General features: G+C 37.3%; 1 protein-coding gene across 1 annotated transcript in view; it reads left to right on the forward strand.

The window, feature by feature from the left end:
- Positions 1-13,574, forward strand: part of LOC128189057 (uncharacterized) — a 97,118-nt gene that overhangs the window by 32,393 nt on the left and 51,151 nt on the right. Inside the window, exons 58-91 of the mRNA XM_052860484.1 lie at positions 29-196; positions 511-729; positions 841-883; positions 1,182-1,339; positions 1,626-1,814; positions 2,022-2,286; positions 3,391-3,548; positions 3,760-3,933; positions 4,078-4,287; positions 4,405-4,447; positions 4,537-4,706; positions 5,091-5,267; positions 5,509-5,727; positions 5,839-5,881; positions 5,985-6,148; positions 6,298-6,477; positions 6,720-6,975; positions 7,095-7,264; positions 7,456-7,629; positions 7,798-8,047; positions 8,203-8,369; positions 8,531-8,704; positions 8,899-9,151; positions 9,329-9,495; positions 9,749-9,922; positions 10,250-10,514; positions 10,665-10,828; positions 11,032-11,205; positions 11,440-11,701; positions 12,041-12,213; positions 12,333-12,512; positions 12,637-12,892; positions 12,994-13,157; positions 13,373-13,546. Coding sequence (XP_052716444.1) covers positions 29-196; positions 511-729; positions 841-883; positions 1,182-1,339; positions 1,626-1,814; positions 2,022-2,286; positions 3,391-3,548; positions 3,760-3,933; positions 4,078-4,287; positions 4,405-4,447; positions 4,537-4,706; positions 5,091-5,267; positions 5,509-5,727; positions 5,839-5,881; positions 5,985-6,148; positions 6,298-6,477; positions 6,720-6,975; positions 7,095-7,264; positions 7,456-7,629; positions 7,798-8,047; positions 8,203-8,369; positions 8,531-8,704; positions 8,899-9,151; positions 9,329-9,495; positions 9,749-9,922; positions 10,250-10,514; positions 10,665-10,828; positions 11,032-11,205; positions 11,440-11,701; positions 12,041-12,213; positions 12,333-12,512; positions 12,637-12,892; positions 12,994-13,157; positions 13,373-13,546 — 6,177 coding nt within the window. The remainder of the gene's footprint in view (positions 1-28; positions 197-510; positions 730-840; positions 884-1,181; positions 1,340-1,625; positions 1,815-2,021; positions 2,287-3,390; positions 3,549-3,759; positions 3,934-4,077; positions 4,288-4,404; positions 4,448-4,536; positions 4,707-5,090; positions 5,268-5,508; positions 5,728-5,838; positions 5,882-5,984; positions 6,149-6,297; positions 6,478-6,719; positions 6,976-7,094; positions 7,265-7,455; positions 7,630-7,797; positions 8,048-8,202; positions 8,370-8,530; positions 8,705-8,898; positions 9,152-9,328; positions 9,496-9,748; positions 9,923-10,249; positions 10,515-10,664; positions 10,829-11,031; positions 11,206-11,439; positions 11,702-12,040; positions 12,214-12,332; positions 12,513-12,636; positions 12,893-12,993; positions 13,158-13,372; positions 13,547-13,574) is intronic.

Consider the following 13,574-nt stretch of genomic DNA (forward strand, 5'->3'; position numbering starts at 1 on the left):
GATCCTTTGATGTTTGTTTTTTTCACAGACTTTTCCTTTACGAACTGGAAGGACTTGCTGCCAGACAACCCGGGGGAGATCCTGTTGACTGCGGCCAGTGACCAGCTGATGGAGCACCTGGGACTGGCTGGCTACCTGAAGAAAGAGCAGTGTTCAGCCACCTCAACTGCCTCCACAGTCAAGGGCTGGAACGACGGTAACATTGCAGTCATTTGCTCCAGTGTAACTTCGAAGCAATTCAATGAAATTTATGATTCACAGTCATTTTCTGTATGGTGAACTGCACATTATAAGAAAAAATTAGAATTTTTTTAGGCATTTTTTAAAGATAGTTATTCTGAAAGACTTTTATAGTTGCCAAAGAATTTTGTCTCTGTATCCAAAGAAGTGCAGAGTACTGTTTTGTGTCACTTGAATTTGTTAGCATGCTTTAGTAGTTAAGATTACCAGTAACAATTTTGATTTTTCACACAATCATGTATTATATGGATTTTTTTGCTGATCTTTCAGCTTGCCCCAAATCCTCCTGGTACAAGAAACCAGATCTGTCCAGTTTGCCAGTTGTCTGCTCCATCTCCTCCAAGTGCACAGAGGTCAAATGTTGCATGGAAGTCAAGCCAATCAGCAGAAATTTTGAGGCCTACATTAATATTGACCCTTGCTACAAGACCATGGAGATTGGAATTGAGGAATACAAAACCAAAATCAATCTTCTCACCTATTCTTTCGGTAAAATGATCATATCCTACATGTATAAGACGACTTTTATATCAAAATCTATGATGCTTATAATTTTGAAAAATTAATGTACTTATACTGAATTTAATTATCTTTTTTCAGGTGTGAAGGAAAGCTTTTGGCTACAGGATGTTGTAAAGATAGAGTAAGTACCATTTGTTGTTTTTTTAACTGTACGTACAATGGAATGAAGTTCAATTCTCATGGAATTTTTTAGGTACACCTCTTACAGAAATTTACATCATGAACAAATTATTAAACAGAATCTTGAATGAATATTGATACTATTGCATCTCAATGAAAATATCTACAAAAATTTACAATCCAAAGAAAGGGGCTTTTGGTGTATTCAAATGATTTGACAAACTGCAAAAATGATATTAAGTATTTTACCTTTTATGTTTTCAATGGATTGATGAACACCTTGATTTTGTGCTGAACAGATATAGTGTGGTAGATCTGGCAGGAGATGCTAAGTACATGATCAATGCCAAGTTAGAAGTCTGCTTAGAGAGTGGACAGCCATGCTTGATCTCTCACGACATTGCAAAAGACTTGTACCTTCCAAAGATTGGATGCGATTGGTCTTTGGATTTTTCAAGTAAGTGGTGTAGACTCGTTATATTCCTGCCAATGATACAGCTAACAGAACTCTGGCATCCTTCCTTCCATTGATTGATGCCCTCATGCCACCATAATGTGTAAATGAGAGGTGTTAAATATTTTTTTTAAAGTTGTTGCATTTGTTTAATATGAACCATTAAATAAATAAAAATACTAAAGTTAAATTCTCTGTGAAGATATCTGTTCAGAGAATGGGTGAGTTTGGAGAATGGTTCAGTTGGAAAAGTAAACAAAGTGTGTAACAGGTATGTTTGAATTGCCAGGTTTCTCACTGACCGACTTCTACCAGAACATGTCCCTGTCTGCTGGGTCACTGCTGTCAGCCACCCACCTGTCTCTGCTGAAGGAGGCCCTTGGGATCACCAACTTCCTGCTACCCCCCAGTCAGCAGTGTAGCAGGGATTCAAGCAACTACAAGCCTGAGACCCCAGATCAACCGGGATGGAAAAATGGTAGATATACCCCTAATACTTAATTTTTTTTTCAAATTAAAAAAAAAAGTGGAAGTCGAAGTTATGCATACTAATAATAATGTTTTTTGTATGTTTTATTTTATTTTTTTCATTTAAAGTATTTAATACATAGTCATACATATTTCATCAGAATATTTGGAAGTAGTATTTTTATTGAAATTATAAAATATGTTCTTTGCATTTCAGATTGCCCATTAAATGTAGGAAATCTGACACGCTTTGGACAGAACATCCCCATAAGCTGTCACCTCAAAGAACACTGTACTGCTGTGGAATGTTGCATAGATTTCCAGGACCCACTGCAGCAGACTTTCCACCTGTTTGTAGATCTAAACCTCTGTCTCCAGACCTTTGAAATAGGCATTGAGAAGTTCGTTGAGAAGAGAACACTCTTCACCTATACATACGGTGTTCAAGATCACTACCGTCTAGGGGATGTCGTCCAAATTGAGTAAGATGTTTTCATACATACGACATGATATTATACTTTATTAGCTAGTTATGAAATAGTAACCTTAAGTTTGTGTTAGTTACCCTTTGGGATTTAAGTTTTAATGTGTTGGATTTCAAATTTGAAACCTGTTAATGTCATATATTAAAACTGTGTTCATTGTCTTTGCTTAAAGGGGAAGGAAACTAAAAATATGTTGTACAATAAATCAATTAATCATCATCTACTATAATTGTAAATCGTATTTATTTTCATTAAAAACCCCGGAACAATGAATAAATCAAGAAAATCGATCGCTTAATTTAAATTTCCCGTCGCCATGGGGGCTGCCATTGAACTTTAATCTATGACATCACACCATCTTTTCCGGTTTGTCTTAACAACATAACATCAGTATATTCGCTCTAAATGACAAGTTCTGGAAAATTTGAAACAATATTGATTTGAGATCGTTCTTTTACCTTTGCAAACTACAAACTAACGTCAAATGGAGCATGTTCGTTGAAATCTAAAAGCGGAGGTTAGTGTCGGAGAAATCTCCGCGTAAATGTGGAAATTGTCAACAGATGCCAAGTAGAAAATGTCTGCCGTCGTTATTTCGACATGGTAATTCGGACTTTAAAGAATGAATTTTAAACATCCCGATTACAATTATAACATTTATTCAGTTAGCGAAGAACTTGACTTGGATTGAAATATTTGATTGAGGTCGTTTTCAACTTTGAATGATAGCACATTAACAGCTGCCATTTACTTATAAATACATGTATGCATATATTTATGCATACAATGATACATGTATTTGTTCTTTAGATTGATGTGTGAACTCAAACATTATCAATTTTGTTTAGTCGATTATTTGAGTAAACAAAAGGCATAAACCAGCGTTAATTAAATTCAAAGCACTGTGTACATTCATTTGTATATGTAAACCAAACCGGAAGAGATGGTGTGACGTCAAAATAATTAATTTTTTTGGTTTTTAATTTATACCACTTTATTTAAATAAATAAATTATGTTTTTGGCTTTCCTTCCCCTTTAAATGTACAGTTGCAATTTTGCAAGCTTTGTTTTTAAACTTAAGTGCCAGTTGGTTTTTGTAGCTTTGTGGTAGTTGATGTGGACAAAGGGAACCTGGAGTTGACAATCAATCTCAAGTTCTGTCTGGAGGATAACCTGTGTGTGTATGAACTGGCCCTGTTTGACAAAAAGGTGATTCCTAAGCCAGGCTGTAACTGGGATCTGCCTTACCTAGATCCAAGTGAGTTTTAAATGTCTTGTTGTTAATTTATAGAATACACAAATTTGAATCCCACATTTTGGTTTTTGTTCAAATAATTATATGTTACTTAAACAGTATTCCTTTGTCACTAAATCAACTTTATATGACAGAATGTTGAAATGACAAAGTATTTAATATTAAGAGTTAAATGATGAAGGACATTATTTTAGCAATTGTCTTGTACTTTCAGATTTCTCTTTGGACAATTGGTACAACACCATGCAGTTGGCATTAAACTCTCAGCTCTCTAAACTGGATGCTGCTAAACTTCTGGAAGAGTTGGGTGTGGCTCAGTTCTTAAACAGAGAGCCTTGTGAAAGGTCTAGCACTGTATACAGCCCCTCTGTGGACGGCTGGAAAAAAGGTTTGTATCATCCTCATATCAGACTCGATATTCAATTAAAAAAATTATATCAAACACTAGTATGTCAACAAGTTGATCATACTTCCATTTTTATATCTCCACTTCTTAGATTCCGGTAATGATTTACTGATATTTGTTTATTAGATTGTCAGATGGCGGTGTCCACTACCCCCCTGTCCGGTGACCTAACCTGTCTGATCAAGGACACCTGTACTTCAGTCAGCTGTTGTATGGACGTCAATTTCCTACAGAGGGCGTTCGAGACCTACGTCACAATCGACCCTTGTAACTACCTCCTGGAAGTGGGCATCGAGAAGTTGTACTTCAATGTCAGCTTAAACGATTTCACATTTGGTAGGTGAAATGGAGATGCTGCATTAAATTGATTTAAAGTAGGTTTTTATTGCACAATTTTACTGTTTGTCCGTATGCATGCAAAATCATTTGTGTCAAGTCTTTTTCCACTTTCAGGAACAACAGGGAAATTCTATTTGAATGGCATTGTTCGCATTGAGTGAGTATATTTCATCAAGACTATTGATTTAATTTGACAAAAGAAAATTCAAGGAAGTATGCACTATGAATGCTTCTGTCTTTCTTTAGGTACACCATTGAGGATATGCCAGTGGAGAGACAGTTCAAGGTCTCATTGGTTCTCAAAGTCTGTTTTGAGGCCACAGATGACAGCAAGTGTATACTGAGTTTGGATGTGTTGAAAGACACACTGTTGCCAAAGTCTATCTGTGACTGGGTGGCTGACTTTTCTACACCGAGTAAGCAACACTTATATGATATTGCCTTTAAAGCATCTTTTCATTTCCTAAAAATACTAAAAATAGTTGTGTAACCAGCCTCCATTGATATCGTTTAATGTATTTCGAATGAATGTTTTATTCTTTGCAATAATAAGTCAAAATATCTACAATCAGGATTACAAAAACAATGACTTTGAATGTCATCAATTTTAATTAACACTGTAATCTAACAAGTGGCATTCTGACTCAAGCACACAACTCCTTCCCTAAAGCATTGGTTCAGACTCAGCTTAACTGCATGTGTACACTTTGGACAATTTTCCTCAACTGTAAAGTTAAATTTTGCAAATGAAAAAGGTTGCTGTTTGAAATAATAAAATGTTTGGACTTTTTTTCTTGCAGACTTTGATATCAACCAGTGGTACACAGCTGAAGGCATCAACCCTAATGCTGTACTGAGCCTTGTGGACAGAGAGAAGCTGCTCAATAAACTAGGAATCAGCTCCTACCTCAGTGTCAACCCTTGCTCCTTCTCATCGGATACATACAGCCCAGCCAATGCCAAGGGATGGAAAAACGGTCAGTTTTATTCCCTGATTAACATAGTTACAAGACTTGCCTTTTGATATTAGCTCTGCTGTGAAGTTGCCCACTAATGATAATAGCAAATAAGGGATGATAAGACAGAAGCAAAGTTTTTTCTATTTTTAGAAAAAATTAAGCATTTAAAGATGTACAGAGTTTTTCTTGTGACTCTCTTTCATATTTTTATAAAAGAAAAGGTTGTTAATTTCATCTGTGACTTTTGCTTGCTACACAGATTGTAAAAAGGACCTGTCTACGGTGTTGCCCACCCTGCCCGTCTTTGCCCGCTGTAACATTGCCTCGCACTGTACGGGTGTGACATGCTGTTTGGCGGAGAGCTCAGTCCTGGGCACACACTACACCGTGGGCGTCCATCTTGATGACTGCAACCACGTGCTGACCATCAGTGTGGAACAGCTGTCACTTAAAGTCAACCTTAATGGATACAGCTTTGGTAGAAATCGATTGGGATTTTAAATTGTTGTTGAAATAATTTTATGAATTTCAGTCTGAGTAAAATTAATATATAAATGTCTCAAAAAACTTATTTTGAATTTACTTACAGGGGTGTCAGAGAAGCGATATTTGATGAGTGTTGTACAGTTTGAGTAAGTAGAGTGTACACAGACAGTCAGTCTCTGTTTATTCATATCAGAAAGGCATAAACTGAACAGATGTAATGGTTGATGTGTTTTTTCCACCATCTTTCAGATTCACCATTGTTGACCTCCCAGCTGAGAAGAGCTACCAAATCTCTGCTAGTTTTGCTGTGTGTTATGGAGTAGGGACCTGTATTATTGACAAGACAGATCTACTGACAAACTACAAGTTACCTAAGTCTCTGTGTGAATGGGGCTCCGGATTCAAAATACCTGGTAACAATTTATTCACACCTTTTTTTAACTTTGTTAATAATTATAGAATATTAGAAATTCATGACAGTCACTGTTAACTGTATCAAAAATGTTTCCATCATGCATGGAGTTGATCAGTGGTGTTGATATCTGAGATGAATTTGTTACAGAGTTCTCTGGCATTTCCTGGATGACAGCTAAGAACCTGGCCCTGTCAACAGCACTCTCTACTGCCGATTCTGACTCCTTGTTGTCATTACTGGGCATGGACCAGTTTCTGTACGATGCTCCCAACCAGTGTGTCCGGACAGACGCCAAGTATACGCCCAGCACAAATGGCTGGAAAAACGGTGTGTTACCAGTATTCAGTTAACACCAACTGGGGTCATTTTTTGTGCTTTGTTGAAAAATTGTGAAATGTAATTTCTAATGATAAAAGATGATGTATAAGATGTTATTTTTATTCGTAAAATAGGAGGAATTTTCCTCTATCAGTTATTTATTTGTGAACTCTTTTACATGTACATGTATCTAAAAAGCATTGAAACATTTTGAACCCATGGAATTAGAAATTTGGTACATATATTTTTAGACTGCCCAAAAGCTTCAGCCCCTGTGGCCCTGCCGGACAAGGTGTCATGTCTGATCCCAGACATCTGTACCGGCATTGACTGCTGCGCGGAGGTGGATTTCCTGGCGGGGCGTTCCATCAACACTCAGGTCTTACTGGACCCCTGTCAGTCCATTATGAGCCTCAACCTGGAGAAAATGCAGTACAATGTGACCCTGTTCAACTACGAATTTGGAACCACAGATCACTTCTCCCTACAAGGAGCTCTCAGATTAGAGTAAGCTTGGAAATATTTTTCGTAAAACTTGTTAACCTAACGAAAGATGGAGCAATATATTGAGTTAAAATATAGCATGTTCCATTTTCAACTGATGTGAATTTTTTTTCTCTCTCTAGCTTTAACCTGCAGAATTTAAAGATACAAAGGAAATACCTACTAAACCTGAATTTGAGTCTCTGTTTGGAGGCATCCAATCCCAATGACTGCATATTCTCTGTGCCAATTTTTGAGAATGCCATTCTTCCCAAGAATCCATGCAACATTGACCTGAACTACATCAATCCAAGTAAGTATTTTCAAATTATGAAAAATTATCTAAAAAAAGGATGGATTGAATAAAAGTTCACTTTAAAATATACTTAGGAGTATAGAAACTTGGCCAAAAAAAATTAAAACTTATTAAACACATCTTGAACCTTATTGATGAACTCTGCTATGGAGATCTGGTATATGTCAATTTTCTTTTATCATATGTAGGTTTTGATTTGTCTTCATGGAAAACCCTCAACAGTTATAGTTCCATACTGACTAGAGAGCAGACCCTATTCTTGTTGAGAGAACTAGGAATTGAGGAGTATGTAGGAGCAGGATGTTCTAGGACTGCTGCTCCTTATAGTCCAGAGACACACCCAGGATGGAATGTCTCATCAGGTAAAAGAAAGCACCTAAACTTGATTGAATACTGATCTGTAATGCATGTATTATTGGTTAATTGTTTTTCAAAACGAAATTTTTTTCTCTCTTATTCTCATCAGTAAAATGCTATTAGTTTGAAATAAAAGATGTGAAATTAATAGCTTTCTCTATTGTCTCTTACAGGCTGTCCCATCACACCCCCTACCCTTCCCAGCAGTAAGATCAGCTGCTATGTAGGCAGTACCTGTACTAGTGTCTCCTGCTGTCTGCAGGATGACATCACCATGCTGTCCTATCAGCTGTCCCTGGACATTGACGCCTGTGCGGAGAAAATGACCATTCAGTTGGAGAAGATGTTCTACACTGTGTCCTTGTTTGACTATCAGATGGGAACCAAGGGAACAGCCAAACTCTTTGGAGTCCTTGTCATAGAGTATGTCCTCAATAAGCAATACATTATATCCATTTCATTTGAATTCTCTATGGAAATTTTTTACTGAGGATTTGAGTATTTGATCAATTTTGGTACGTAAAATGTCTACAAGATAAGATCCATGTATTTATTTTTTGCTTATATGTCTTATGTAGATATGTGATAGATGATCTGGCCCAGATCAACCATTTCGTTGTGGACATGACAGTGAAGCTGTGCTACAGCAGTGGATCCAGCTGTGAACATGACGTTGTTGTACTACAAGGCTTCAAGCTCCCTAAACCGCTGTGTAACTTTGCAGGAGGAATGTTTGCAATTCAAGGTAGAGTTAAAGTTCCAAACTGAAAATCTTCAAGAAAACTTTATTGCATTTATTTAACAATAAGATTATTATAATTATGTTTCACTCATTTACATTAATTTTGAGAAATTAGTAGGTGTAAGAATATTTTTCAATAACTCTACACATTTTTTCTTCGAAAGACTTCTCACTGAGCAAGTGGATCTCTGACAAGAAGGCTGACCTCCAGGGAGCCAGTCTGGAGCAGTGGGCCATTGATCTGTTGAAGTCAGAGCTGAAGATCTCCAACTTCCTACTGAATCCAGCGTGCAGCAGAGCAAGTCTTAGTGCGGGAGAGGGCAACTGGAATCTGGCTTGTAAGTTCTTTTAACTACAAACTTATTAAAAACTTCCTAGCCAAACTCAATGCATGTACAACTTACATGACTAGAGGTTTTAAATGGCATTACCCAATATATAATTATCAACTTTTGGAAGTCAAAATTAAATTTTCGAAGTTCAAAACCCAGACATTTTTCAAGCATCAGATTCTGTTGTTTTGAAATTACAGCTTGTCCCAGTGCTCCCAGCATCCCTGCACTGCCTGGCCACACCTCCTGTTCTCTGGCCTCGTTTTGTTCTGGTGTGGTGTGTTGTACAGATGTAGCCCTCCTGAAAACTTCCATTCAGTCTGAGGTGAAGATTGACAGGTGTAAAGGCAAGGTCTTTATCACACTGGAAAAACTAGAAGTCGTCATTATCCTCACCAAGTTTGAGTTCTCAACGTGGCAGAAGTACACTCTGCAGAATGTCTTCCGTCTAGAGTAAGACTAATATTTGAATGTGTATAAATGAAAAAAGTTTTTAAGACTAAAGAAAATATTCATTGAAAATGGAAAAAGATAAATAATGGTCATCCATATCAAAAGAATTATTTTGATTTTTGGTGTACTTGTATGAATGACTTTAGGATTTAAATTTTATGCATTTTTTTTAACAAGGTACAAGATAGATTTCCTGTCAGCAGAGAGTGCATTCTTGTTCAACATGAAGTTCAGTGCTTGCTTTGAGAGTGCTGGTGATTGCAGACTCAGCTTCCCCATCATGACCGATGTCAAAGTGCCATTCTTGCCTTGTGATTTCAAAACTCTTCCATTTGCCATACCAGGCAAGATTTTCAGCTGTTTTATTTGTCATATTGTCTTCAGATGTATCACATGCATGTGTTGAAACTTTTTTGAGATACAAATCTTCCTCTGTGAGAAATTTAAAATTTCATTAATTTCTTTTAATATTGTCATTCATATACATCTGATGCTTCTAATTATGTTCAAGTAAGCATTGAGGTTCGCGCATCTAATTCTTTATTAAAGCTAAAGGATATAAAAGTTCATCTCAAGTTTTTCTTGTGTTATTCCTAGGCTTCACATTTAGTGATTTCCTGACCAGGAAGGGTCTGCCTGGGTCAACTACTGACCTACAGAGCCTGGTGGCTGAACAGCTGATGGAGGAGCTGGGTGTAGGGGGGTTCTTCAGCGCCTCCTCCTGTGACAGAGCCAACTATACAGCAGCCCTGGCCTCAGGGTTTGAAATTGGTAAGTATACTGTATTGATATGTATGTCACATTGTGTAAACAGATTCTACTTTCAAATTGAAATTTTCAGATGGGAATATCTTCACCCATGGTCAAAATAGATTTTATCAACTGTTTTATTGCTCAGTTCATTTGAATGATCTGCTTATTCAAGAAAATAAAGTAGAAAACAAAATTGATGCATTGATAAAAAATTATTCAGAGTGAAAAAAGGTCTTGAAAATTAAGTTGAACAATATTTCTGAGGTTTGCATTGGAAATTATGTTCAAAACTGCATGAAAGTTATTCTAAGATTTATTTTGATATATTCTTTTAAAAAACTGTAGATTCAGGCTGTACAGAGAACATCACTCCATATCTACCAACCCTGCCCAGTAATACCAACTGTAGGATATCATCCTCATGTACTGGAATCACCTGTTGTACCGATGTCTCGACCATTGGACGGACACTACAGTACAGTATAGACATTGATGCCTGTACCCACACACTGACCCTGGCCATTGAGGACTTCAGATTCAAAATCTCCCTCATTGACTTCAAATTCGGAGTGGAACAGAAGTTTACCATTGACCAAGTTTTCTCTCTAGAGTACGGAAGTCTATTTATAATTTTCATTGATTAAAAATCTTTATTTTAAGTTTATTTTTTTCCATGCCTGTTCCCATGGAAAAGCAGATTGAAAAGTAATGGTAAAGCATGAAGTGCAACACAGTAAATATTTTGTTGACTTCTTTACAGGTACAAGATAACAGATCTGAGTGGACTGCGACAGTTCCTGGTGGATGCCAAGCTGAGTGTGTGCTTCAATGACCCCTCCCCCTGCGTTATACAGGGCACCCTCCTCAGTAACTACCTGGTCACCAAACCATCTTGTGCCTGGTACACAGGGTTCTGGAAATCTGGTTAGTAAGCACCTGGCTTGAAAAAAAAACCCTCAAGCAATACACTAGAATGCTTTACACATGTTATCGTTAGTTAATATTGCTATTTCTTTGCAAAATTAAAAATGTCATTTGTGTCTACGTGTTTATATCTCATGCATCTTACCTTTTGTTTCACTTTGCAAACATAGTTAAATGCATTAAATTTTACTGTTTAATTATAGATTTCTCCTTGTCAACATACATCTCAACCAATAACCTGCCCAGTCTTGGACAGCTGAGTTCCAGTCATGTCTCCAAGCTGTTGGAGATTCTTGGAATCTCAAAGTACATGAAGCAGCCAGCTTGTGAGAAGGATTCTGGAATATATGAGGATGCATATCAGGGATGGAAGTCTGGTAAAATATATTTGTTGCAGATTTAGGAAATATATGATATTTTGTAATTTTTATCATTAGAAAGTCATGAAAGGGGAATTTTGCCTCCTCAAATTGAAACAATTTTGTTTGTTTATGACTTTTTATACTAAATGAAAACAAGTATATCTTAGACATAACATAATTGCTCTCTAACACATGTTAACCCCTATTCATTTTTGTCCATAAAATATTTGATGTCCATTTTCCTTGCAGCCTGTCTGAAGGACAGCGGAGTCAGCAAGCCAGTGATTGACAGCAACCTGGCTACCTGTATCCTTCAGGACATCTGTACAGGTGTGCAGTGCTGTGTCAGTGTCCCCAGGTTCGGCCTCTCTGTGGAGACCTTCGTACAGGTCAGTGCCTGCGACCACCAGCTGAGGGTCGGCATCGAAAACCTACGGTTCAACAGGAGTCTCTTTGGCTACAAGTTTGGAGAGAAGGAGCAGTTTGACTTGTATGGCTTTGTGGTCATAGAGTAAGTGTTGCTAAAAATTAGTTTTATAGGGCAATGATTGAAGAGCATGTAATTATTGTTCAAGCTAATTAATATATATTTTGTTTATTGACTTTTTGTCCATCTTTGTCTGTTGGCAAGTTCAAACATGGAATCACCTCTAAATTTTACTAAGTAAATTGACTCTTGGTTCACGGTCAAAGTCAGTAATGGGTCAAGGTCAATAATGTAATACTGAGTAGACTTAAAGGTTGAAAACCCTGCAGCGGGTTGCCAAAACTTAAAAATAAAGAGAAAAAATTGACATTCAACAGATTCTTAATAAAAATACCTAAAATTTCCTGTCCTTACATATTTCAGCTTCATCATAACAGACCTTAAGTTTGAGGGAAATGATGGACACTACTTGGTGAATCTCAATGTCAGTGTGTGCTACGAATCAGGACAGCCTTGTGCAGTTGTAATACCAGTCTTTGAAAACACAGCCCTTCCCAAGGAAACTTGCAACAGAGATCAAGATTTCCTTGACTCGTGTAAGTTTTACATTTATTAATAAATCATTGATATTGATTTAAATTTATTTTTCTTTTAAAAGTCATTCATAATATTTCTTTAAGTTAGTACCGTAACCTTGATTGTGGTGTTTTCTTAGCTTTCTCACTGGCAAGCTGGAAGACAAACCTAGGCTTGTCTGGGCCCACCCTGGAGGTCCATTACATCAGACAGCTCCTGCATGACTTGGGGGTGGCCACTTACCTGAAGGACTCCAGTAGTAAATGTGACTGGTCACAGCCTCCATATAGTACTGCTGATGCCAATGGATGGACAGATAGTAAGAAAAAAGGAAACAAATGCTTGCCACTTTAAATGAAGAGAGTGCTAAAATCAAATTTGCGATCTCCAATAGTAGTAGACTGTTAGTACCTAGTAAATCAAATATTTTTGTCAAATTTTAGATTGTGGCACACCAACAGCAGGACTGGCTTCTCTTGGGACAAAAACAAAGTGTGCCATCTCCGACTCCTGTACCAATGTCCACTGTTGTCTGCAGTCAGACACCATACAGGAAACGCTGGACGCTTACATTGATGTAGACATATGCAACGGTAAAATTGAAGTTGGAATAGAGAAGTTCCACTGGAGCGACAGACTGCTGGGCTACGAGTATGGGACAGTCAAGCATGTGTCTATGCTGGGGCTGGTCAATCTAGAGTAAGTCCTAAAGACAGGGGGGGATTTTAAAGAACTTACATATTTGATAAGGCAAGTTATTAAGAAAAAAACAACACCATTTTTACTGTTCTTCATTACAGCTACTCTCTGCTGGACTTGGAATCGGAAAATGTATTTGTTGTCAGCATGAACCTGAGTGTGTGTTACGAGTCAGCTGGTCCCTGTGAAATCAGCATCCCTGTGTTTGACCAACACAAACTCAACAAGCCAGCATGTAATTGGACCAGAGGCTTCGCTGTGAATGGTAGGTTTTTGCTACTTTTGACATGTATTCATCCACTAAGTAGAGTTTATTAATCTTGCTTAAAGGGAGCTGTTCCAGACAGATAATTGAAAAATATTTTTATATTATGTGAATTACAAATACATTAATATATAACAAATGATATTTAATTATTACTGTATTCTACTGTCATCGGAAGAATTAGAATGTTGTCTGTGAAAACAATTTTTAAACAGACTTTTCGAAGGAGACTTGGTTGGATTCTCGAGGCTACGCCGCCAATAGCACACTTCCCTCCTATGTCATCTCGGAGCTGTTGCATGACCTTGACATCATTCAGTACCTGGGAGAGTCCAGCTGTAACAGAAAGTCCATTCCATTCCATCCAAACAGAAATGGATGGAATACAGGTAAATTCAATCATCTGATAATTAAGAT

The sequence above is a fragment of the Crassostrea angulata genome, chromosome 6 (assembly GCF_025612915.1).
Source record: "Crassostrea angulata isolate pt1a10 chromosome 6, ASM2561291v2, whole genome shotgun sequence".
NCBI lineage: Eukaryota > Metazoa > Mollusca > Bivalvia > Ostreida > Ostreidae > Magallana > Magallana angulata.